This window comes from Chiloscyllium plagiosum, unplaced genomic scaffold (genome assembly GCF_037043375.1).
Source record: "Chiloscyllium plagiosum isolate Xiang-an unplaced genomic scaffold, Cpla_swu_hap1 HiC_scaffold_43, whole genome shotgun sequence".
In the NCBI taxonomy this organism is placed as follows: Eukaryota; Metazoa; Chordata; class Chondrichthyes; order Orectolobiformes; family Hemiscylliidae; genus Chiloscyllium; species Chiloscyllium plagiosum.
Genome location: NW_028270181.1, coordinates 8,248,217 through 8,274,881, shown reverse-complemented (window position 1 = coordinate 8,274,881; position 26,665 = coordinate 8,248,217). Strand labels below are relative to the sequence as shown.

Here is a 26,665-nt window from a genome sequence, read left to right as displayed (position 1 = left end):
CAACATCACAAATGAGCCATCCAGCCAACTGAGCTAACCACACGCCAATACAGCATCTCACAACCTTAGGAGATATCTCAGTTTGCATTGCCAACTTTAGTTCTGCGTATTCCTAGAGAATTCCTTGGACCAACCCCTGTCACCTAACCAAGTCAAAATCGTCTTTTTACGCCTGCGGCAAATGCTTCTAAAACTGAGAAGCTCACAGAAAAACACAATTGTTAAAAGACTCTGATTTCTTTTGCCTATCTATCTACCCCAGAATCTCTGCTTCCAATCAGAGTCTTAGAGATTAATCTTTAATTCCTGAGGACACCAGGGCAATCCTGGAAAATTGGTTGGGAAACGCTTTGAGTAGAGTTGCCAATGACTGACTTATTGACGTGTCGTCACTGTGGTTATATTGAAAGTATTGCTTGCATTCAATACAGGGACGTTCCGATCTCAACTCTGCCATCAGCTGGAGGCCAGCTGTATTTACTGGAGACGGGGAGATTAATGAGAATTTGAGAGTCCACTTTGTCTTAATTGCTGCCACTACCAACAGAGTTTTGCTAATTTAGGCAAGGCTGTCAAAGGTCAATTTGAGTGGTTTAAGATATAGTTCAAACACCTATTAAACTTAGAGCACTGTAGCCACATTTTATCTTCTCTTTCATCCCTGCACTGAGTAACCTGATTACAACGATTTAAATTTACAAGTACAGTACAAAGTCCTTTAAGGCACTCTTGTTCCATTTGATTGGGAAGGGTGCACTGTTTTTGTTTCTTAGCCTCCCATAAGACCATAAGTAGTAGGTACAGGCATAGACCATTCAGTCCCTCAAGCCTGCACTGCCATTCAATAGGCTCATTGCTGATCCGACATTCCTCACATCCACCTTCCTGTCCCTTTCCCCATAATTCTTGATTCCCCTACTGACCTCCTGTCCCTGCAAACTACAGTTGCATTTCCAACCACCATTCCTCTTGGAAGTTGGTGAATATGTTGTTCTCTCAAACCCCATTCCTACTTTTCCCAGAACACCAATTGGGTCTGGGTGGGTTACTCTTCAGAGGGTCGGTGTGGACTGGTTGGGCCGAAGAGCCTGTTTCCATACTGTAGGGAATGTAATCTAATCAAAGCCATGTCTAAATCCCTCCAGTTCAGATTCCTACCATACCAAAATAGCTCTCAAAGTAACTGACAGCACTGCGTCACAGTGACAAATTTGCTCTCCTCATTCTCTCTGCAACCTTTAACACCACTGACCATGCTACTGTTCTCCAATGCCTTCCCACTGTTCTCCAAACTGGATTGAATTATTCTCATCTGACTCCATTCTTACCTCTCATCACAGCTAAATAATAATTGTAACAGCTTTCCAAACCCACCCCTGCACTGTCACCTCTGATCCATTCTGCCCCCGCACTGTCACCTCTGATATCTTAGCCTTTCCCCTTATCTATTCTTGTTCCCCTCCTGTATCCTGCCTGCATTATCTCCTTGGCCTCTTCATCTAAAAACATGGCATTAGCTTTCACAGGTTTTTGATTTCATTTATTACTGTCACATGCACCCAGGTACAGTGAAAGGTTCTGTTTTGTGTGCAGAACAGGAAAATCATACCATGACTCGGTGGCTCAGTGGTTAGCACTGCTGCCTCACAACGCCAGGGACCCGGGTTTGATTTCGGCCTCAGGCAACTGTCTGTGTGGAGTTTGCATGCTCTCCCCGTGTCTGTATAGGTTTCCCCCGGTGCTCTGGTTTCCTCCCACAGTCCAAAGATGTGCAGGTTAGGTGAATCGGCGATGCTAAACTGCCCCATAGTGTCCAGGGACGTGTAGGTTAGGTGCATTAATCAGGGCTAAATGTAGGGTAATAGTGTAGGGGGAATAGACATTGTGGGATGCTCTTCGGAGGGTCGGTGTGGACTTGTTGGGCTGAATGGCCTGTGTCCACACTGTAGGGATTCTATGATACGAAGATCATAGGGTGATAAGAACAGTGAGGAATACAACGTTACAACTATAAAGAAGGTACACAAAAGACAAGATCTATATTTGAGAGGTCAATTGAGAAGTCTAATAGTGGAGGGAGAAGCTGTTCTTGAAACTGTTGGCATGTGATTAAGCTTTTGTACCTTCTGCCTGATGGAAGAGATTATCTTTGTCTACGATTCCCAGCACTACCTCACCATCTCCTTTCTTCACCCTCTATTGTTACCAAACTATCAAACTGCTTTTCCAACATCCAGCCATCAGTCATGCAGTCTAACAATTGTCGAAGTGGATGAGCTGAAAATGTCTCTCATTTAAATATTAGGAAGACTGAAGCCCTCACTTTTAAGACCATCTTCAGATTCAGTTCCTTAACTACCTCCTACCTCCTTTTCTCTGGTCAGAGTCCAAGATTAAACTATTGTGGGTTGAGCATTCAATTCCACATTACTGTTTCCACATAAATAGCATCATTTGATTTTGCTCATCACAGCTGATCTGTTTTAGTCCAAGGACTGAATTTTATCAGAAATTGTCTTCAGTGAACCCAACTTGGGCTTGATCCTGCACCTAACCATTCCTGATGAAAGGCTTATGCCTGAAACATCAATTCTTCTGCTCCTTGGATGCTGCCTGACCTGTTCTGCTTTTCCAGCAACACACTCTCAATTCTACACATTCTAACCTTCGTCATACAGAGCTGGGTTTCAGTACAAATCCCTAAGGTGAAAAACCTGTGTGCCATTGACGGACTGAGTAATGGAGACCCAAGACTGCCAGGTAGTGAGCTCAGTGGGAGATTTAGATCTTTTCCTTCGAAGAGATTTGATCTGTCTTGCATCTCTACTCATTGTTCAGTGATGGTACAGGAACTGATTCCTGAGCAATAATGGAAACCTAGCCTGGCAACAAACATTTATTCCGTGCAGTTTACCTCAAAATTAGTTAAGGAGCCACATAGGAGAGTATGACCAGCAACCAAAATCTTGTCAAAAAGGCAAGTTTAAAACAGAATTTTGATGGAGAAGAGGGAGAATCAAAATGAATTGGATGAAGACCACAGCTTCGAGACAATGCAGCTTAAGGCATTGGTGCTAATGGTGCAGTAATGAATATTGTAGATTTATGAGAGGGCAGAGATCTTAGAGGGAGTTGACTTTCTCGTTCCTTTCTGCAAACTCACTAATCTCTCACATAGGATCGGTAAACTCCAAGTGGATTTGATAAATTTGAAGTCTCCAGCTTAAACATTTATACAATTGCAACATTTAAGAGGCATTTGGATGGGTATATGAACAGGAAGGGTTTGGGGGGATATGGGCTGGGTGCTGGCAGGTGGGACTAGATTGGGTTGGGATATCTGGTCGGCATGGGCGGGTTGGACTGAAGGGTCTGTTTCCATGCTGTACATCTCTATGACTCAGCAGACAGAATTACTCACAAATTCAGTAAATGTTACTCTCCAGTAGCCATTACAAACTCTTCCATTATTAATTGGCTGCTTTACAGTCTAGTTTTTTGATCATTTGCATATTCTCTGAAGGTGATATCAAAACAGAAGTTGTAGAATAGAGAAGATAGCTAGTTATCAGCAATGGTCACCAAAACCTCAAATTCTGATTGCTGCCTCGAGATCTCTCCTCAGTGCATAATATTTTGCAAGGTAACCTAATTTGGAAAATGTTAAAAATCTCAGAACACCAGGTTCTAGTCCAACAGATTTATTTGGAAGTACTAGCTTTTGAAGTGCCGCTCCTTCATCAGGCGGTGAATCTAATAAAGGAGCAGCGCTCTGAACACTAGTGCTTCCAAATAAACCTGTTGGACTATAACCTGATGTTGTGTGATATTTTACATTTGTCCATCCCTGTCCAACACTAGCTCCTCCAAATCATCTCTAGGAAAAGTAAGCTGTTGTGGCAAACAATGGAAAGGACATTTATACAGACAAAACTTTGCTTGTTGGGAATCTAGATCTAATCTAAACAAGAGACTGATGGAATTTGCACCCTGCTGTTTTCTGTTTAACAGAAGCGTACTATCAGAGTGAACACAGCTAATATCAACAGCAACCTTAGAACTCAGCAGAGATTTAGTGCTGATTACTGGGCACAAGGAGTCTAGCAGAGTCAAAAACCGTGGTGCTGGAAAAGCACAGCCAGTCAGGCAGAATTCGAGGAGCAGGAGAGTCGATATTTCGAGTATAAGCTCTTCATCAGGAAGAGTTTATGCTCGAAACGTCAACTGTCCTGCTCCTCGGATACTGCTTGACTGGCTGTGCTTTTCCAGCGCCACACTTTTTGACTCTGATATTTTGCATCTGCAGTCCTCACTTTCTCCCCATAATGGGTCTAGCTGCTACATAACCAGCAGTGGACAATGTGCCAGAAATACACAAATTGGAATCTGGACTTTCTGTTTTAGTGAGTTTTGGGAAGATTTGTAGCTCAGGTTAAGGTTCTGCATGTAGGTTTGCTCGCTGAGCTGAAAGGTTCACTTCCAGATGCTTCATCACCAAAGTAGGTAGCATCTTCAGTGAGCCTCCGGATGAAGCACTGCTTTCTATTTATATCGAGTAAGACCCCATCTACCACCTCCTTAGAAAAAGAACCGGAAGTGACATCACCACAGGAAATGACATCACCAACCCAAAGAAACACAAACATATAAATAGAAAGCAGTGCTTTGCCAGGAGGCCCACAGAACCTCCTGAACCTTGCAGCTTCGTGAGCAAACCTACATCCAGACTTGTTTTATTTGTATTCATTCACAGGATGAGGGCATCAATGGCTAGTTCGGCTTTTATTGTCCATCCCAGAGAGCAATTAAAAGTCAATCATACGTAGGCCAGACCAGGTAAGGATGACAGTTTACTCCCCTAAAGGACATTAGGATGCCAGATGGGTTTTCCTGACAATCAAGAATGGATTAATTCTTAATTCCAAATTTTTATTTAATTCAAATTCCCACCATCTGCCGTAGTGGGATTCAAACCCAGGTTCCTGGAACATGACCTGGGTCCAGGGCTTAAGAGTCCAGCGAAGAGTCCAGGATTTTTGATGAAGGGCTCCAGCCTGAAACTTAATTCTCCTGCTTCTTGGATGCTGCCTGACCTGCTGTGCTTTTCCAGCACCACACTCTCGACTCTGATCTCCAGCATCTGCAGACTTTACTTTCTCCTTGCAGATTGGCATTGCGGGTAAGCATGTGGCGGTAAAAAAGAAAAAGTTGGACTTCGAGTCATAGAGATGTACAGCATGGAAACAGACCCTTCGGTCCAACCCATCCATGCCGACCAGATATCCCAACCCAATCTAGTCCCACCTGCCAGCACCTCTTCTCAAATGTAAACAAGTCCTAGGGTGGCAGAGGTACATTTTCCGCATTACTTTGTCAAATTACGAGGCTACAGCTTGAACTCTGTTTGTCAGTTTTGGCGCAATCTAGTTTAGAAAGGATATCAAAGCTGTGCACCTCGGGTAAACACAAAGGATAAGAGAATTGAATCAGAATGAGGTAAATGAGGACAGAATGATTAGCACAAACACAAAGATGGCTGTCAAAATGGCCACCAACACATGACCAGAAGGTGTCCCTAAGCCAGAATGCACCTGCGCCTGTGGAAGACATTACTGCATTCTATGAGCAACAGCATCACAATGGCTGTACTTGCAGAAATGATCTTACTGAGAATGAAACTCATGGTGCGAGCTGGTGTAGCCACAGGGTGGGACTCTGGCTGCAGATCGGCATTCATGAGTGTGTTGCTGGAAAAGCACAGCAGGTCAGGCAGCATCCCAGGAGCAGGAGAATTGATGTTTCGGGCCAGAGTACTTCATCAGGATTTCTAATGAAGGGCTCCAGCCTGAAACTTAAGGATGAACTGGTAAAATGCAGGATCACAAAAGGCTAGGAGTGGGAACAGAGGTCACAACGTTACTGGCCATTCCTCATGGTTGGTGAGAGATAGCAACTCCATGATTAATTTGGGCTTTTGGGAGCAGCACCAACAGCATTGAGGACTTTCTCTGCACGTCACTGAATGCCTGAGGGCAGCTTCAATAGATTCCCCTTCTGGTTGGAAGGCAACAGGTAGAGTTTTTGCATCTACGTGCTCCTGGTGTCATGGAGAGCTGGTGCTGCCATGAATCAGAACCATTTGAGAAAGTATTGTAACCACTGGGGCAGAAGGAGTTTGGGAGAATTGTCACCGAAACCTAGTAGAAGTGTGTTCAAAATGACCAATCATGAAAAGTACGAAGAGGGAGTTGGAAGACTTTTCTCACACAGCCCAACAAGTCCACACCAATCCTCCAAATTGCAACCACCCAGACCCATTTACCCCTGACTAATGTACCTAACACTATGGGCAATTTAGCATGGCCAATTCACCTGGCCTGCACATCTTTGGACTGTGGGAGGAAACCGGAGCACCCAGAGGAAACGCACACAGACACAGGGAGAATGTCCAAACTCCACACAGACAGTCACCCAAGGTGGGAATCGAAACCAGGTCCCTGGCGCTGTGAGGGAGCAGTGTTAAACACTGAGCCAGTGTGCTGCCTACTTGTTTGAAAGTGCTGACTGGGTACCCTGGCTTTTCAATCGGTGCTTACCCAAAGATACTGTTTAGATAGTAGACACTGAGGTGTACAATGTGTTTAAGAAAGCTTCAAAACTCACAAAAGCAGGGTTTGAATTAGAACAGTAGGTCCTCTGATTGTGTCTTCATATTTTCAAACACCATAGATTGCCAGGATCTCCGGGTGGCAGCACATTCCAAAGCTGGGCCATCCACCATGGTGTAGAGCAAGAGCGGTGGGCATGGGATATGTGGATGAGCCTCTGAGGTATGCTGTGACATAACTGTGACCTCAGGGGTCATGTGAGAAAGACTCTGATGGATGGTTGGAATGAGAGCAGCTCAGGGCACAGATACTTCAGAGAGAGATAGAGATGGGTTAAGAGAGTGGGAAAAAATCTGACTAATGGAGCCTGAAGGTGGAAAATGTAAGATTGACCATTTTGGCTGAAAAAAATTAAAATGAAGCGTGTGATCCAACTGGTGAGAGATCTCAGAGCTCGAAGACACAGAGAGATCTGGATGTTCTAGTGTAAGAATTGCTGATTCAGGAAGTTTTTAAGAAATTAATACGATCTATTCATTTATCACAAAAGGATTGAACTCAAAAACAGGAAGAGATCAGTTTTGTGGGGCACTGGTGAGACAACATCTGAAGTACAGTGTACCATATTGGGTCTAAGGAAGACAGTAAATGCATTGGAAGCAGTTCAGAGAGTGCTTACTCACCTATTAATGAGAGAATTGTTCTATGCGTAAATGTTGGGCAGGCCAGGCTTTCATCTGCTGGAGTTTGGAAGGATAAAAGGTACAGAAACAGACCCTTTGGTCCAACCAGTCCACGCCGAACATAATCCTAAACTAAATTAGTCCCAGCTACCTGCTCCTGGTCCATATCCCTCCAAACCTTTCCTATTCATGTACTAATCCAAATGTCTTTTAATCATTGTAATTGTACCGGCATCCACCACTTCCTCAGGAAGTTACTTCCATACATGAACCACCCTCTGTGTAAAACATTTGCCCCTCATGTCCTTTTTAAATCTCTCTCCTCTCACCTTAAAAATATGCCCCCTAATTTTGAAATCCCCTATCCGAGGGAAAAGACAACTGCCATCAACTCTATACCCTTCATTATTTTATAAACTTTTATCAGATCGCCTCAAGTCCCAGCCTATCCAGCCTTTCTTTATAATTCAAATTTTCCATACCCAGCAACATCTTGGTAAATCTCTTCTGAACCTTGATAATATCCTTCCTATAACAGGCAACCAGAATTGGACACAGTATTCTCGAAAAGGTCAGGTGAATTGGCCATGCTAAATTGCCCATAGTGATAGGTGCATTAGTCGGAGGGTAGTGGGTCTGGGTGGGTTATTCTTTGGAGGGTCGGTGTGGACTGGTTGGGCTGAAGGGCCTGTTTCCACACTGTAGGGAATCTAATCAAAAAGAAAATCCTATATGGCTGCAACATGACTTCCCAACTCTAATACTCAAAGGACTAGCAATGAAGGCAAGTGTGCTAAATGCCTTTTTAACTACCCTGTCTATATGCGACGCAAACTTCAAAGAATTTTGTACCTGTACCCCTAGGTCCCTCTGTTGTACAACACTCCCTAAGGCCCTTTCTTTAATTACCTTTGTTAGTTGTACCATAATGCAATACTTGGCATTTATCCAGATTGAACTCCATCTGCCATTGTTCAGCCCATTGACCCATTTAATCAGGATCCCTTTGTAACCTTTGAAAAAAACCCTTCACTATCTACTGTACCACTAGTTTTGTATTGTCCACAAAATTAACAATAGTGCATTCAGTTGCCTTGTGCAGTTCATTAATGCATATTATAAATAATTGTGGCCCCAACACTAATCCCTGTGACATTTCACCAGTTGCGGATTGTAATCCCAAAATGGAGGAGAAGCAGGAACAGGCTATGACCTTGATGTTCAGCCATGATCATAATGAATGACAGAGCAGGCTTGAAGGGCCAAATGGCCTATGGGACTGCTTCTGTATCTTCACTACATTTCACTAATGTTCAGTTTCAGTAGCGCCAAGGCCAGTCAGCTCCTGACCTGATTACAGCCTTGGTCGAAACATGGACGAAAGAGCTGAATGCAGAGGTAAGGTGACAGTAACTGCCCTTCACTTCAATGTCATATTTGACCGAATGTGGCATGAAGGAGCCCGAGCAAAATTGGAGTCTATAGGAATCAGGGAAAACCTCTGTGTTTGTGGGAGACATACCTGGCACAACAGAAGATGGTTGTAATTGTTGGAGATCAGTTATCCTATCTCCAGGACATCATTCATTTCCTCAGGGGAGTATCCTAAACCCAACTGTCTTTAGTTACTTCATCAATTATCTTCCCTCAAACATAATGTCAGAAGTGGGCGTGTTTGCTGATGATTACACAATGTTCAGCACCATTTGCCACTCCTCAGAAACTGAGGCAGACCATACTCAAATGCAGAGACGGTCAGGTAGCATCTGAGGAACAGGAGAATCGAGGTTTCAGGCATAAGCCCTTCATCAGCTTGTTTCCTGATGAAGGGCTTATGCCCGAATCATTGACTCTCCTGCTCCTCAGATGCTGCCTGACCTGCTGTGCTTTACCAGCACCACACTCTTGACTCTGATCACCAGCATCTGCAGTCCTCACTTTCTCCTCCTCCATGCTCAAATCAAGAATGTCTCAGACAAGGTGCAGAATGTTCTCAAGGAGGAGAGGGACCAGCAGGAGGACATTGTACACTTTGGAACCAACGACATCGGAAGGGAAAAGGATGAGGTTCTGAAGGGAGAATATAGACAGGCAGGAATTTAAAAAGGAGATCCTCAAGAGTATTAATATCTGGATTACTCCTGGTGCTACGAGCTAGTGAGGATAGGAATAGGAGGATAGAGCAGATTAATGCATGACTGAGGAGCTGGTGTATGGGAGAAGGATTCACATTTTTGGATCATTGGAATCTCTTCTGGGGTAGAAGTGACCTATACGAAAAGGAATTGGAAGGGGACTAATATACTGGCAGGGAAATTTGCTAGAGTTGCTCAGGAGGATTTAACCTAGTAAGGTGGGGGGGATGGGGGGGGGGGGGGGGGGGAGGTGGGAGGAGGTGGGACCCAGGGAGATAGTGAGGAAAGAGATCAATCTGGGACGGGTACAGTTGAGAACAGAAGCGAGTCAAACTGTCAGGTCTGGCAGGGACAAAGCAGAGAACAAGGTGGGACTGATAAATTAAACTGCGTTTATTTCAATGCAAGAGATCTAACAGGGAAGGCAAATGACCTCAGGGCATGGTTAGGAACATGGGACTGGGATATCATAGCAATTACAGAAATGTGGCTCAGGGATGGACAGGACTGGCAGCTTAATGTTCCAGGATACAAATGCTACAGGAGGATAGAAAGGGAGGCAAGAGAGGAGGGGGGTGGTGTTTTTGATAACAGATAGCATTGCAACTGTGCTGAGGGAGGACATTCCTGGAAATACATCCTGGGAAGTTATTTGGGTGGAACTGAGAAATAAGAAATGAATGATCACCTTATTGGGATTGTATTATATACCCCCTAACAGTCAGAGGGAAATTGAGAAACAAATTTGTAAGGAGATCTCAGTTATCTGTAAGAATAATAGGGTGGTTATGGCAGGGGGTTTTAACTTTCCAAACATGGACTGCCATATTGTTAAGGGTTTAGATGGAGAGGAATTTGTTAAGTGTGTACAAGAAAATTTTCTGATTCAATATGTGGATGTACCTACTAGAGAAGGTACAAAACTTGACCTACTGTTGGGAAATAAGGCAGGGCAGGTGAGTGAGGTGTCAGTGGGGGAGCACTTTGGGGCCAGCAACCATAATTTTATTAGTTTTAAAATAGTAATGGAAAAGGATAGACCAGATCTAAAATTTGAAGTTCTAAATTGGAGGAAGGCTAATTTTGACGGTATTAGGCAAGAACTTTCAAAATCTGAAAGATATTTGCAGGTAAAGGACTGGCTGGAAAATGGGAAACCTTCAGAAATGAGATAACGAGAGTCCAGAGAAAGTATATTCCTGTCAGGGTGAAAGGAAAGGCTGGTAGGTGTGGGGAATGCTGGATGACTAAAGAGATTGAGGGTTTGGTTAAGAAAAAGAAGGAAGTAAATCTCAGGTATAGACAAGATAGATCGAATGAATCCTTAGAAGAGTATTAGGGCAGTAGGAGTATTCTTAAGAGGGAAATCAGGAGGGCAAAAAGGAGACATGAGATAGCTTTGGCAAATAGAGTTAAGGAGAATCCAAAGGGTTTTTACAAATATATTAAGGACAAAAGGGTAACTAGGGAGAGAATAGGGTTCCTCAAAGATCAGGAAGGCGGCCTATGTGTGGAGCCACAGGAGATGGGGAGATACTAAACGAGTATTTTGCATCAGTGTTTGTTGTGGAGAGGACATGGAAGATATAGACTGCAGGGAAATAGATGGTGACATCTTGAAAAATGAGGAGGGAGTGCTGGATGTCTTGGAATGTATAAAGGTGGATAAATCCCCAGGACCTGTTCAGGTGTACCCTAGAACTCTGTGGGAAGCGAGGGAAGTGATTGCTAAGCCCCTTGCTGAGATATTTGTATCATCGATAGTCACAGGTGAGGTTCAGGAAGACTGGAGGCTAACGGGGTGCCAATGTTTAAGAAGGGTGGTAAGGACAAGCCAGGGAACTATAGACCAGTGAGCCTGACGTCAGTGGTAGGCAAGTTGTTGGAGGGAATCCTAAGGAATAGGATGTACATGTATTTGGAAAGGCAAGGACTGATTAGGGATAGTCAACATGGCTTTGTGCATGGGAAATCATGACTCACAAACTTGATTGAGATCTTTGAAGAAGTAACAAGGAGGATTGACGAGGGCAGAGCGGTGGATGTGATCTATATGGACTTCAGTAAGGCATTTAAAAAGGTTTGCTCTGGGAGACTGGTTAGCAAGGTTAGATCTCATGGAATAGAGAGAACTAGCCATTTGGATACAGAACTGGCTCAAAGATAGAAGACAAAGGGTGGTGGTGGAAGGTTGTTTTTCAGACTGGAGGCCTGTGACCAGTAGAGCGTCACAAGAATCGGTGCTGGATCCTCTACTTTTCATCATTTATATAAATGATTTGGATGTGAGCGTAAGAGGTATTGTTAGTAAGTTTGCAGATGACACCAAAATTGGAGTTATAGTGGACAGCGAAGAGGGTTACCTCAGATTACAATAGGATCTTGATCAGATGGGCCAATGGGCTGAGAAGTGGCAGATGGAGTTTAATTTAGATAAATGCGAGGTGCTGCATTTTGGAAAAGCAAATCTTAGCAGGACTTATACACTTAATGATAAGGTCCTAGGAGGTGTTGCTGAATAAAGAGACCTTGGAATGCAGGTTCATAGCTCCTTGAAAGTGGAGTCGCAGGTAGATAGGATAGTGAAGGCGGCATTTGGTATGATTTCCTTTATTGGTCAGAGTATTGAGTACAGGAGTTGGGAGGTCGTGTTGCGGCTATACAGGACATTGGTTAGGCCACTGTTGGAATATTGCGTGTAATTCTGGTCTCCTTCCTATCGGAAAGATGTTGTGAAACTTGTAAGAGTTCAGAAAAGATTTAGAAGGATGTTGCCAGGATTGGAGGATTTGAGCTACAGGGAGAGGCTGAACAGGCTGGGGCTGTTTTCCCTGGAGTGTCTGAGGCTGAGGGGTGACCTTATAGAGGTTTACAAAATTATGAGGGGCATGGATAGGATAAATAGACAAAGTCTCTTCCCTGGGGTGGGGGAGTCCAGAACTAGAGGGCATAAGTTTAGGATGAGAGGGGGAAGATATAAAAGAGACTTAAGGGGCGATAAACACTGACTCAGTCAGCAACACCCACAGATGGATAAAAAGAAGTCGGAGATTTTCATCTTGCACGCGTCTGAAATGTAAAGGTTTTTTTGGGGGGCTCAATCCTGATGAGTACAAATAGAAAACTTTGACTTCATGTCTTTTTTCAGCAGCTTTTAAGTTCGAAACATCCAAACTGTTAGAATCAACTCTGTGTTTACAATGCTGGGCAGGGGAGGCAGGTAAAAATCAAGGTCCATACCTTACTGTTTCATTTAGAATGGGACACAGGGAGAGTGAAGTGGGTCCAAGTCAAGAAGTTCAAGTTGCCTGCAATGGAAATGATTGCATTTTTAGACCCTGTTCATTCAAGGCTTTCTGAGCCAACAGGTGTTGATTCATTTGTTTTCCCTATAAACTGTAATCTCAGCACTTCAGCACACCTTTGCACTTTGCTTGTCACGTCCTCTTAATTATAGACTGAGTGCAATGTTGGAATCAACATTGTTGCAATGTTGATCTAGCAATGTTTTCATTGGACATATTATGTACTTGACAGCTTTCCTCTCTCAGACTTAAGAAAAGCTTAATTTACAAATACAGACTGTCTCAGTAATGTTCACACAACTGCAGTGATTCAATATTTGATTGTTCACATTTTGTGTTGGTTTCCAATCCAATACAGACCTCTACCCCCAGGGAAGGTGACTTATTAACATTAATTTATACATTCCTGATGGAGAGCTTATGCACAAAACGTCGACTCTCATGCTCCTCAAATGCTGTCTGACTGGCTGTGATTTTTTGACTCTGATCTCCAGCATCTGCAGTCCTCACTTTCTACAAGTTTCTAAGGATACCCAGAAATTGGCATCCACCCAGGATGAGTTCAGGTCCAGGTCCTGAGCCAAGAATAGTCAGCTGTGCTGAACATTTCCTATTTGTGGATGGATAATTGAGTGAATTCCACTCACTGAGCTTCCCACGACTTTATCAAGTCACCTCGGGCTGCTTGACAACTTCTGTCTAACATCTCCAGAACTCTCTTTGCAAACAAGAACTTGAAACTCTCTCAGTTTGTGAAGACACCAGTTCAGTACTATTTCGCTGCATCCAGGTAGTCGAAAGTTCTCAGTGTATCCTCTGGGGATTGAAAACATGAACCATTAAGAGTTCAAACTCCACCACAGCAGCTGGTAAATTTAAATTAATTTAATTTGTAAACAGAGGCAAAAGAAGCTTGTCCATGAAACTTCCAGATTGTTGTAAAAATCCACTTTGTTCACCAGGGACAGAAATCGACTGTCTATATTGGGTCTTGCCAATGAGTGACTCCAGGCCCACTGCACTGAAGTTGAAACCACTACAGTGGGTGGCTCTTGATTAGGGGGGAGGCAATGTAGTGGTATTACCACTGAGGCTTTTAAACCAGAAACCCAGGTAATGTTCTGGGGAGCTGGGTTCAAATCCTGCCCTGGCAGCTGGTATAATTTGAACTCAATAAAATCAGCTGATGAAGGGCATATGCTGGAAATGTCGACTCAGATGCTGCCTGACCTGCTGTGCTTTTCCAGCCCCACACTTTTTGACAGGGAAGGAAACTGTCATACTTACCTGGTCTGGGCCTACATGTGACTCCAGACCCACAGCAATGTGATTCACTCTTAACTACCTGGTCTGGCCAGCGACGCCCTCAACCTGTGAATGAATTTTTTTAAAAAAATTCGCTGCAAGTGTTTCCAGAAACTGGTTCAACGTCACCCCCTCAAGAGGCAATTAAGGATGGGCAAGAAACACTGGTCTTCCTAGCGAGCTCTTGTATTCCCTTAATGAATGGGGAAAAGGTTCACTGCTTGAAAAACTTGAAGTAACTTTGCCCCGTGTTGAAACATGTTGCTTGGCAGGTAATTTATTTAAGAATTTAGACACGAGGCAGGGAACTGCCAGTCAGTGTTTAAAGTACACAGGCCACAATGAGCAATTAGCCAAGGTGTCTGAGTTGAGACCGAATTCTAGGCAAAGCTCCACTCAGAGTGACCTTTGGACTATTATTGCAGTGAGCTCATCCCAGATAAAAAGGTGAAGGTTAAAAGTCCAGGTGGGAGAGTGACTCTAAAGAGCCGGGACTGTGGTGGGGAACGAAACTCTGAATGTGCTTCACCTTAATCCTCTTTGTCGAACCAGCTTTGCTTCGCCATGAGGGGTGGAGCTGTGATTGTGCTGTGCCTGACCGTATCCGCGGCACTCTCTGAAGAAATCATCAACACCACGGCCACAGACCAGGGTGACCCGAGCACCGACGCAGACTGGGGCATTGGCTCCATCCGAGACAGCTTCGAAGCCATAAATGGATACTTTGACTCATTCCTGGAGCTGCTCGGTGGCAGGAATGGAGTCTGTCAGTACAAGTGCCGCTATGGTGAGTGTCGTTGGCTGGGTAACCACTAGCCTGGATAGTGTTGGGTAGTTTGAGCGAGAGGTGGAGGAGAAAGGATTTGGCCAGTCTTTGCAAGATGGTGAAGTGTTTAAAAAAGGCATGTAGTGTACTTGCCTTTATTAGTTGAGGCATAGCATTCAAGAGCAGTGAAGAAGTAATACTGCAACTGTATAAAATGTTGGAGATAATAAGGACTATAGATGCTGGAAGTCAGAGTCAATAGCTGTGGAGCTGGGAAAGCACAATGGATCAGACAGCATCAGAGGAGCAGGAGAGTGTGCTTTACCAGTTCCACATCTATCGACACAGTAAAAAGTGTTGTTTAGGCAACAGCTGAGGTATTGTGTGCTGTTCTGGAATCCACATTATAGGAGGGATGCGATAGCACTGAGAGGGTGCAGAGGAGATTCACCGGGGTGTTGCCTGGAATGGAGAGTTTCAGTGATGAAGAGAGATTGGAACAGGCTGGGTTCGTTTCCATTAGAGCAGTGAAAATTGAGATGGGAGGTGATTGGAATGTATAAAATCATGAGGGGCATGGACAAGAAGAAACCTTTCCCTTTTTGATGGAGGGGTCAATGACTAGGAGTTGGGTGGGGGGACATAGATTGAAGGTAAGGTGCAGGAGGTTTTGAGGGGATGTGAGGAAAACTTTTTCACCCAGAGGGTGATGGGGAGTCTGGAACTCACTCCCTGCAAGGGGGGGGGGGGGAGAGACAGAAATGTTAAAGAAGCATTGCGATGCCAAGGCAAATAAGCTTATAGGCCAAGTGCAGGAAAATGGGATTAAAATCGTTAGATTGTCATTATTCACTAGTACAAAAGCGATGGGCTGGAGGACATATTTTTATGGTGTAGATCTCTACGTCGCTATGACACGCTGATAGAAAGCCAGAAGCAGAAATGTTGAAGAGGGACCTGCCCAAATAAAACAAAGACAAGGCACAGACATTGCTGAAAGGTAGCAACCCGCAAGAGGGACAAACAGTCTGTACTGCTCCGAGGTTGATTTTTGAGAAATATAGTTGAACAGAAAAAGCAGAGACCCAAACAAATACAACTCTGTGATCTCTTCAGTCATTTTCCAGTTTGGGATTATTCCCTTTCTTTCTCCTGAAAAGTTGTGATATGTACTTGATTGATCATTAACCCGCCTAAAAAGAATTTCATTTGTGTTTGAGGGTTAAAGAACGCAAGGGTGAGAAAAAACAAACAGAAGTTAGATAATATTACAAATGCCTGGTAGAATCTGATTAAAGCAAAAAAATCACTTGGGAAGTGGGTAATATTCTTCAAAGGAGTAACCAAGGAGTAAAGTTAATGTTTGTGAGGGTGAGTAGTCTTTGCAATTTGGATAAATTCAGTACTTATGTTTACAACTATGGTCCTATATGTATCTGTTAGTGAACTAGATATATATTTAGTTACTGATATGTGCTTCAGTAATTCAGCAAGAATCCTCTGACAGTACCTAGGGAGTTGGTGATTTAGTGGTTATATCACTGGGTTAGTAATCCAGTAAGCCACAAGTTAATGCTCTCGGGACTTGGGTTTAAATCCCATCATGGCAGATGGTGAAATTTGAATGCAATGGAATCTGGCCAAATAAACCAAGCTAAACAAGGAAATGTCTGGACAAATGACTAAAAACTGATCCAATGACAACCACGCTGTTGTATCAACCCATTAATTAATGCGTTTTAGGGAAGGAAATCTGGCCTATCCTGACCAATAGCAACATGGTTGACTCTTAATTGGCCCTCTGAAATGGCCTGCAGAGCTCATCAGTTCAGGGGCATTTTAGAGATGGACAATAAATACCAGCCTTGCCAGTGATGCCAACATCCTACATGAGAAAAAAGAACTTCCCAAATCTGTGACTTCTACCAGGTAGAAGGACTGGGGCAGCAGATACATGAGAACACCACCCTCACCATCCTCATCTGGAAATGTATTGTTGTTCCTTCAGTGTCGTTGGGCAGGGAACTCCCTGGTACAGTGCTGCACCTCATTCCACATACAAACAACTAGAAGTTATATTTGATTCATGTCAGTGTGGGCCTGTAGTACGGACGGAGTCTTCATTTTCAGAGGCACTGCTCCTCAGACATAAAGTCAAGTCAGGGCTTTGTCTGCCTCCTCTAGTGATTCAGGTGAATGTTAAAGACCCCATGACACTTTAAAGGAGATGACGATCTCTAGAGCAACCAAGGTGAGTAATAAACATCGACCTGGCCACAGCTTGGGAATTAATTGTAAAAAAGCCCCATATACATCACCTTCCATTGGCAATACTTACATTTTTGAATCTCTCCCTAATTTTCAAATTGTTCAGTTGCCTCTCCTCCCCCATTATCTCTGTGGCCATCTCTAACTGTGCAAACCTCTGGGATTTCTCCCATTATGGAGTCTTGTGTATACCCCATTATTATAATTGGTTTTTGCAAGGTTTGTGAAGGTTTGTAGCTCAGGCTGAGGTTTAGGGTGTAGGTTTGCTCGCTGAGCTGGAGGTCTGATATCCAGATGTTTCATTACCTGGCTAGGTAACATCATCAGTGGCAACTTCCAAGTGAAGCGAAGCTGTTGTCTCCTGCTTTCTATTTATTGGTTTGTGGCAGTACCTGTTTTCTCAAACATTCATGCAGGAAGTACAGTTGTTCGCGAGTTACAAACCTTCACAAACCTTGCAAAAACCTATGGGCGCAACATGCTACAACTTGCCCGGAGATGGGAAAGGAATGCCATCCGAGAGAGTTCCACCCGTGAACAACTTACTTCCTGCATGAATGTTTGAGAAAACAGGTACTGCCACAAACCAATAAATAGAAAGCAGGTGACAACAGCTTCGCTTCACTTGGAGGTCGCCACTGATGATGTTACCTAGCCAGGTAATGAAACCTCTGGATATCAAACCTACAGCTCAGCGAGCAAACCTACACCCCATTATAATTGGTCCCCAAATGGCAACCATGCCTTTGGTTACCTGGGCCTAACACCTGAAGGTCTTTCTCCAATACACCCCCCTCTCCTCTCTCTCCCTCTCTCTCTGTCTTCCTTTAAGATGTTGCATAATATCTAACTCTTTGACCACATTTTGGTCTTCTGTCTGAAAATTTCTTTAAGTGGCTTGGTGTTACCAGGGACAGTCAGAGAAATCAGGGGACCCTGCTATTATCTCTGCACTTGGACTTGAGCCTCTAGTTCAAGCACAGAGAGCCCTGCCTCTGGTTATTGGGTCCTATCCCAGACCTTGCTTATCAATTTTGTTTGCCGGAACAATCTGGGGCAGTTCACTGATTTAAAGGTGCTATATAAGTGCAAGATGTTGACTTAGGAGGAAAGTAAAATGGATCTTAGACTGAGCTATAAAGGTGCAAAGATTTCCCTGTTGTATAAACTGTACCATTCACTCTGTTCCCTCTCTGTCTAGGGAAGGCGCCTCTTCCGAGACCTGAGTATAAACCTCCAGAGCCCAATGGCTGTAGCTCCTCTTTCCTTGGACTCAAGGTACCAGACACTGTATGTACGACAAACCCAGATTCTATTTTATACTCGCCGCTTTTCAATAATAGCTTTACACTGGCACACATTCTAGACTGGAACAGTAGTGCCAGAACTGAGGGAGTGCTGCACTTCACACTGAATGAGGTAGTCGATCAAACCTCTCAGGTGCAAACTGCATGGAATCCATGGTGCTATTCAAGGGAGAGCAGGGACCTTAATCCCCTGTTTCTGGATCTTTGTAACTGACTAAGTCAGATTTTCTGGATGTTTTGTGCTTTAGGCAGGGGATTGCTGTCTGCAAATTAACTACCATGTTTTCAAATTGCAACAATGGCTACACGGCAAAAATACAACTTTGTGAAGCATATTGGAGTGTCATTGACTCTATACGTACATAGATTGCTTCTTCTTTCTGGCATGCACTAATGCCAGACAGGAATCAGGGTACGCAGCCCAAGCTTGTGTGGTCATTGTATAGAGCATCAATGGTCTATTGTCCATCAATGGATATATCCTATACAACCAAAAGTCCCATCAATGTCCTTTACACCCAATGGTCTCAACAATGGACATGATCTATACATCCAATCCAAACTGATGGTAATGTTGCTATTGTATATTTTGATTCCCAATATGTATTTCTGGGTAAATGGTATCAGAGCTGAATGAATTTTCATTTTTATAATCAGGCTGTTTTCTGTAATTATTAACTTGTTAGGATCCCAGCTGATGTTAACACTGGACAATCAGGTCCCAGAATGAAACCTGGCTTGATAGATGAGAAGTTTTATTTATGCGATTTGTTTGCTGTTGGGGTCAGTTATTGAATGTATTCATAAGAGGCTGCCAATATACTTTTATCAAAAGAACATTAATGTTTATTACAGATAAAAAGGAAAACAAATCTCATTAACTATTTGATATAGCCCAAGATCTATTTATAACAGGCTTGACCCAAATATCAGAAATAAAAATACAATCCTTTAAATCTCAGAAACGACCTTACAGAACCCAATATTCCCTTTAAACTACACAGCTGCAAGGTCCTCTGGGAAGCCTTGTGCAGGTCGATCCTCATTGCCATTCCATGACTCTCCCTCCTGGAAGCCACTGCCATGCACAGATCTCGGAACTCCATGCAGGACGAAGAAAAAAATTGAAGGAACATTACTCAAATCTCACTGAAGGGGCACCCTATCTCTAATTTAAAGGTCCTTATTCAGAGATCAAGGCGCAATTGGTTTCTTTTTGGCAAATTTCTGCATTCACTTGATGCCGTTTCTTTGGTTAATGTCTCTTTCTGAGATCTTTAACAAACTGCTAACAAAGCTCATGCATTTATTAACATAGGTTTCCTAAACTCCTCTTTCACAGACTTTTGCTTCATGTGTTTTTCTCTCACTGATGTTTCAGTCACTCAGGATCTCTTTACAATCCAAATTGCATTGAAGATTGCTAAGCTAACAGCATCTTTGCTGTCGTAGCCCTGTTTTCTCTGAATAAACCTGCACACACTGCTTGACATTCGGTCTGGTTCTGTCTTCATGTGACACTGATGCTAGGCAATGTCAGTTTTCATTTTCTCTGCTCCCTTATTTCTAATGCACTGAACTGTTCACCTCAAGCTTTACTCCAAAGCTGTAAATGCTCATTAAAAGTGCAGATATCCACAAACTTCAGACCTCCAGACACCACACACTAACATGAAAATAAAGCCATGTTCATTCCTCTTCACTTATAAAATAGAAGTAAAAATCAAACTTGAAACCTTTATCCAGTTTAGAGTACCATTTTCCAATTAATAATAAGATATGATGATACTATTCAGATTTTCTGATAGTAGCTAGGAAGTTACTGTGATACCACTACCCAGTATTGATTTCCTCAGTTAAATATTGTTTTGGTAGTTACATGGGAACAAGGAGAGACAATTCAGCCACTCAAGCCTGTTTGATCATGATTGATCTGCATCTATGAATCATAACCCCATGCATGTCCTTACCTCAGTGTTGAAAGTTTCAAAAGTCCAACATTCCTATTTGCGTCTGGAGGACTCTTCCAAATGTCCTTTGTGTGAAAGCATGCTTCCGGATTTCACTCCTGAACAAATTATTTCTAACTTTGAGGGAGTGCTGTTCTGTTCCATTGCAGTAGAGGAAGGAGGTGGGTAAGGCCAACTCCGCTAGGTTCCATTAGGTTGAGTGGAATTGGGCCCATCAGAAATTAAGTTTACTATCAACATGAAGACACCAGATGTGAGCTAAATGTAATGATACCAACAACTGTGCTTTTTATCTCTTTGGTTAGAATGGTGACCTGAATGTTGCTGGTCTATGTAGAGGATTACTTTATGTTGCATCTTATAAAGCACTGGGAGGTAGAGAATATGAACTCCTGATGATAGAGTCATAGTGGAGGCATTATCTTCAGTGTTAGATGCCTGACTCTGTCCACGGCACCAGCCTGCCCTCAAGTAAATATTTTCATTTTATGTTTATCATGAAACAACACTGCAGAATAAATAGTTGTTTAGTCAAAAAGGAGTTGAGTATTATTGAAAAAGACACATCCTGTTGAAAATTTCCATCTTGTACTTGCGAGGAGAATTCCTGGTAAATATGAATATAAATGCCATGACCAATCAAAGTTATGCAGCCTGGTTTAAATTATACATAGCTTGGTAGTTAACTGTCAGTTATCACCTCAGTAGTGCAATCTCCATGGCAACACCTCTACCAATCAAAGTCCATTTTACAGTCACCCCTCTCCTCATACAACATAAAAGGGCTTTTTTCCCTTTGTTTTGATTTTCTTGCAAGTTGTCCTGATTCACGCAATATAAAAGTGTTGGCAAAATATGTCTTTTTTCTGCAGTGTAAAATAAGTGTGTAATTAGAAACAGGACATATTGGAGATTCTGAGGAAGTCAGGCAGCATAGGTGGCCAAGGGAAACAGTTAAGAATTGATAACATTTCATCAACAATAAATAGATGTGTATTGTTTATATCTATATGACTTGGTCAACCCTGCATCTCCGTTAGTCTGACTAGAGATTCCATGGTATCGGGTGCAAGTGAGGATGGTTAGGAGCAGAGATAAGGCCAGTCAGCCTCTTTGGCTTGCTCCACCATTAGATTATGGCTGGTCTCTTTGTGTTTCTGCTTCCACATTCCTAGTTAACCTGATTACCCCTTTGTTTCCCCTCTGGCTGATAAGAATCTCTCCACCTCATGATCAATGACCCTGACTCTCCCACATTCTGAGGCAGAGTCGCACAACTCTGAGGGAAAGAAAAAACTCCTCATCTCCATCCTAAAAGGGTGTCCCCTAATTCTGAACTCACTCACAAGAGGAAATGTACATCCCATTTTCACCTCGTCAAGACCATTCAGGAGATTTTTGGACTCGAAAGTTGTGTTTAGTCATGATGGTTTAATGGTAATGAGGGTGCAGAAGGCGTGATAGACCACCTGGTTTTAATAATAACCTGTCAATTTTGTAACCTTGTGGTCAGACGAACCAACTAATACACAAGGGGAGCTGTGTGTTTAGTAGACTGATATCCATACCTTGAATTTGGCAGCAAAAGGCTTTCAGAGATTTACAGGGGTTTTATTATAAATCTATAGTTTAGTACAGACACCAATGTTCACATTTCCCTTCTGGACCTCCTCCCTTTCCAAGACCCAACTTGCCACTGGGAAAGAACCTAGCTCCTTTGTTTTTTAACAAAATAAACCAATTACAGCTGACAAAAACTGTCCACCAAGTAATGTTAACTAAAAACCACTAACAAAGGGGAGATGCAGGGATTGTGGAAGGGGGAGCTCTTCTTCCAGTAAAAAAAAATTAAAATTAACCAAAACGCCCAATTAACATATTACAAACCATAGTCACTTGGAGCAATATGACAATAACAGGAATCAATAAAAAGGACTGGGGTGCTATACTAAAACTGAGTTTTCAGAGGTAATCATGTACCACAACCCCTTATACAGGTTTATATAATCATGAGGATATGGATTAGATGAACAACAAGGATCTCTTCCCTACAGCTGGGGCATTCAAAACTGGGGGACATTTTTTAAAGTTGAGAGGACAAAGATTTAAAAAGGACATGGAGGCAATGTTTTTACAGAGAGTAGTATGTGTGTGATGAACTGCCAAATGAAGTGCTGGATGCGGGTACAGTTACAACATTTAAAAGACATTTGGATATGTTAATGAATGGGAAAAGTTTGTAGGGATATGGGAGAAGAGCAGGCAGGTGGGACTAGTTTAGTTTGGGATTATGGTCGGCTTGGACTGTTTGGACCGAAGGGGCTGTTTCCGTGCTGTATGACTCTATAGCTCCTTTACCCCAGCACAAATAACCCAGCTTTTTGTTTCAGAAGCATCCAGCCAATTCACAAATGACTACAAACTCTGACCACCAAATGTGGCAATAAAAAAGAAATCAAGAAGATGGAGGCAATAAGGAAGGAGAGAAAATCAAAGTGGTGGGGCGGGGGAGATAAGTACAGTGACCAGTGATGGTCAACAACATATCATTGCTAAGTGTCAAACACATTCACAAAATGTTGAGTTCTGTGGGTTCTGGGGAGTCTGGGCAGAATGTGGTTCCAGACTTAGAAAGCTGCCCCTGCAATTATTTTCCATCTGTGTTTCAGCTCGACTTGGGAATCCCGGCCATGACAAAGTGTTGTAACCAACTCGACCTTTGCTACGACACTTGCGGAGCCAACAAGTACCGATGTGACGCCAAGTTCCGCTGGTGCCTCTATGGCATCTGCTCAGATCTCAAGAAAAGTCTGGGCTTTGTATCAAAGGTTGAAGGTCAGTATTTATATCAGAAAGATTCCAACATCATTAAGACACATAAAATTTGGGTTTGACACAAAAAGATGTTTAGGGGACATATTGGACGTAGCATTAAAGACCTAGATGGATAGAAAATGGATGATGTTTGGAACAAAAACGGCAAAGTTTGGAAAAACACAATAGGTTTCTCAGTGTCTAGAGAGACAACATTTTTGACCTAAAGCTTTCACTAGAATGTTTTTTGTTTGTATTTTAGAATCCCAGCAGTTGTTTTCAGATTTGTGTTTTATTTTTATTTCTGTATCCCTTGTTCTACTGGGCATCGTGGCTTAGTGAGTAGCACTGACCCAAGTCAGTAGGTCATTGTTATTAAGACACCCTCCAAAGAATTAACACATAATCCAGACTGACTCTCCAGGGTAGTGCTGATAGAGTGCCGCACTGTTAGAGGTGCCATCTTTCTGGATCAGACAGTAAACCGAGATCCCATCTGCCCTTGTGACTGGGTATGAAAGATTCCGCAGCACTATTCGAAGAAGGGCTGGGGACGTCTGCCTGTTCGAAGAGTGTGGTGCAAGAAAAGCACAACCAGTCAGACACCATCTGAGGAGCAGGAAAATCAACGTTTAAAGGATAAGCTCTCCTCGGTCAACATTTATCCTTGGATCAATACGATTAATTCCTGAAGAAGGGCCTGTGCCCGAAACGTCGAATCTCCTGTTCCCTGGATGCTGCCTGACCTGCTGTGCTGTTCCAGCAATAAAGTTTCAACTTTGTATCTCCAGCATCTGCAGACTCACTTTCTCCTCAATACGATTAAAACTCACATGGTCGGGCCATCACCAGTTTATTTCAATGCGGGACTCTTGTCAACAAATGCTGTTACTGGAGTGGCGAAACAGGCATTGAGATTTCACTCAGTGACTTACAGAGCTCCAGTGTTGAGTTGTCAGAGTAGGGCAGCCATGTCCTATTGCCATAAAGCCAGAGGGTTGGTCAGTGTTGAGACTGGTTGTTCAGAGGGGACTATGATTCCACAAGTGAGTTCCACTAGATCCCCAGGAGTATCTGGGCACTGATAGGACACACAGTATGAACGTTAACTTAGTGTTCCCCTCTAAGTGACAGATTAAACACCTCAAACTCAGTATATGAGGAGGAAAACTCTTAGCTCCGAGGATTTGTAATGGCTGATTCATAATAATAATAGTGTGCACCAGTTCATTGCCCCAATACATTACAATGGTGACAACCCCATGAAACTACATAAAGTGCTTTAGGATATAAGTGGGAAAAGCATCAACTAAATGATTGTTCTTTCTTTCAGCCTGTGAATCCGTGGCAGATACCATGTTCAATGCTGTCTGGACGTTGGGCTGTAAACCTTTCATGAACAGTCAGAGATCAGCCTGTGTATGCAATGAGGAGGAAAGAGACGAGCTCTAAAGATAAAGGTCGCATAATCTATGTCTGTGTGTGAGTGTATGTGCGTATGTGTGCGAGTGTGTGTGCGTGTGTGGGTGCGTGGGTGTGTCTGCACATACAATGCGACTCTCCATAAGACCAGAAGACCTCTCCTGCTCCATGATGATGTATACATATTACCTGCCTTTCCATGTAAATATGTTGTAACTGTCTTCACTGACACGTGTACATGCAACACTGGAGCTACCTGCTGGCACTGTAACTTATTTATTTCAGCTCTTTTCACAGAATCAAGCAGCACAGAAGGAGGCTACTTGGTCCTTCATCTTTGTGCCAAGTTTATCATAATTTTATGTCAATTCATGAGAAGCAATTACTACTTTTCATCATGGTCCATCTTCTAGAACCTTCTCCATCTGTATGTGAAGTGATTCCATTGAGTCATTCCCAAAACATGACTGCACAGAATAAAGCCATTCGGTCTGTCAAGTCCATACCATTTCTTTTGGGGCTTGGTGCTCAAAAGTATCAATATTTTGTGGAGCGAGGGAGGTGGGGAATAATTCATATTGAGAATGAACAAAATTATGCCAAGCCGAATGTTCTGTTATTTAAATAAATCTTTACAAATGTGGCTCAATATGATGTTGACAGGATTACACTTCAAAAGGGAACTATGGGAGTGCAGATAACAGAGATCAGTTTGTGTTGTGTATTTCTGATAGCTCAGCATATACAAACTCAGCACTGATGTTGGCAATGAGTGCATGTGTGAATTTTTACAGGCGAGCAGTTGTGTATGTGCATGAGCATTGCATGTGTGTTTGAGCACATGTGCACTTGTGAACACACGTGTGCACATAACAGAACATGTTCATGAAGTTGCGACACAATACATGTTGTGGATACATCACAAGATCTAAGCTACAAGGATTTCCTCCTACTTCCATGTAAATTTTGACCATTACCTGGGAATATTTTGCTCATCAAATATTAGCAATTATCAGCAGCAGTAATTCATGTTGTAAAAGTAATCGATACACATTGTGTAGAAGGTGTACTCATCTAAGTTAAATATTTGAACAAGGTCAGAATTGATGGCAGTTTGCAACCACAATCAAAAAAGTACTATAGTTACTGAGATGAAAGAAAGCAAGTCTTGATGATGGAGAAAATATAAAATTAGAAGCTCAACCCAAGACTAAATAATACTGTCATCAAATACTGTAATCTAGCCTGAGGCAGGAGGGATTTGGGATCAATAGGCGGGAAATGGAGTTTGTGCCATTGAGAAATTGGTCTTCCTAGCGTTTAATTGGAAGAAGTTTCAGCTCATTCAAGACTGAGTGTTGGAAAAGTAGCAGAGAAGAGGGTTTGAGGGGGTCAAGCTTGAGACAAAATGTGATGAGATAAAGTCATAGAGTCATTGAGATGTACAGCACAGAAACAGACCCTTTGGTCCAACTCATCCATGCTGATTAGATATCCTACACTAATCTAGTCCCATTTACAAGCACTTGGCCCACATCCTTCTAAATGTTTCCTATTCATATACCCATCCAGATGCCTTTTAAATGTTGTAATTGCACCTGCCTTGATAAAGAGCTTGGTGTCATTCACATCTATGTAAATAATCATGTCTTGAAATGCCATCATTGTGTAGCAGGATGCAGATATACATGGGAAGGGACAAAGACTCAGGGGAACTCCAGAGTTAGTGGAGTAGGGACAGGATGAAAGGCCTTCATGGGAGATTCTCTGGCTCTGACTCTGAGGTAGCAAGGAACCTTGGATGTTTACTAGTAACTTGAGAAAAAGTTCTAAGGAAACAAGGGGGTCCAGGGGAAAGGATGCCTGAAGGGATGCATCGTGAGGTTTTTTTTATAGGAAGTAGCTGCAGAGATAGTGGATGCATTGGTCACAATCCTCCAAGAATCTTTAGATTCTGGAAAAGTCTCAGAAGATTGGAAAACCACCATTCTTGTTCAAAAATGGAGGAAGAAACCAAAAATACCAGGCAGCTATAGGCCAATTACCTGAATATCTTGTTATTGGGAAAGAGTTAAGTGAAGT

The 26,665-nt window shown here is 42.9% G+C and overlaps 1 protein-coding gene across 2 annotated transcripts; it reads left to right on the top strand.

Moving 5' to 3' along the window:
- Positions 1–14,509: 14,509 nt before the first annotated feature.
- pla2g12b (phospholipase A2, group XIIB) lies at positions 14,510–25,226 on the top strand. 2 transcript variants are annotated; one of them, XM_043679116.2, is made up of 4 exons: positions 14,510–14,823; positions 18,272–18,360; positions 23,017–23,182; positions 24,495–25,226. In XM_043679116.2, exons 1-4 carry the CDS (start codon positions 14,601–14,603, stop codon positions 24,611–24,613), a joined length of 597 nt encoding a protein of 198 aa, XP_043535051.1. In that variant the 5' UTR covers positions 14,510–14,600; the 3' UTR covers positions 24,614–25,226. The 2 variants fall into 2 exon arrangements, with proteins under 2 accessions (XP_043535051.1, XP_043535052.1); XM_043679117.2 differs by having other exon boundaries at positions 14,517–14,823; positions 18,272–18,348.
- Positions 25,227–26,665: the final 1,439 nt, after the last annotated feature.

Coding starts and splice junctions, on each gene's coding strand:
- pla2g12b (XM_043679116.2), top strand. CDS start 14,601: ATGAGGGGTGGAGCTGTGATTGTGCTGTGCCTGACCGTATCCGCGGCA. Junction 14,824..18,271: donor TCAGTACAAGTGCCGCTATG/GTGAGTGTCGTT, acceptor CTCTCTGTCTAG/GGAAGGCGCCTCTTCCGAGA. Junction 23,183..24,494: donor CTTTGTATCAAAGGTTGAAG/GTCAGTATTTAT, acceptor TCTTTCTTTCAG/CCTGTGAATCCGTGGCAGAT.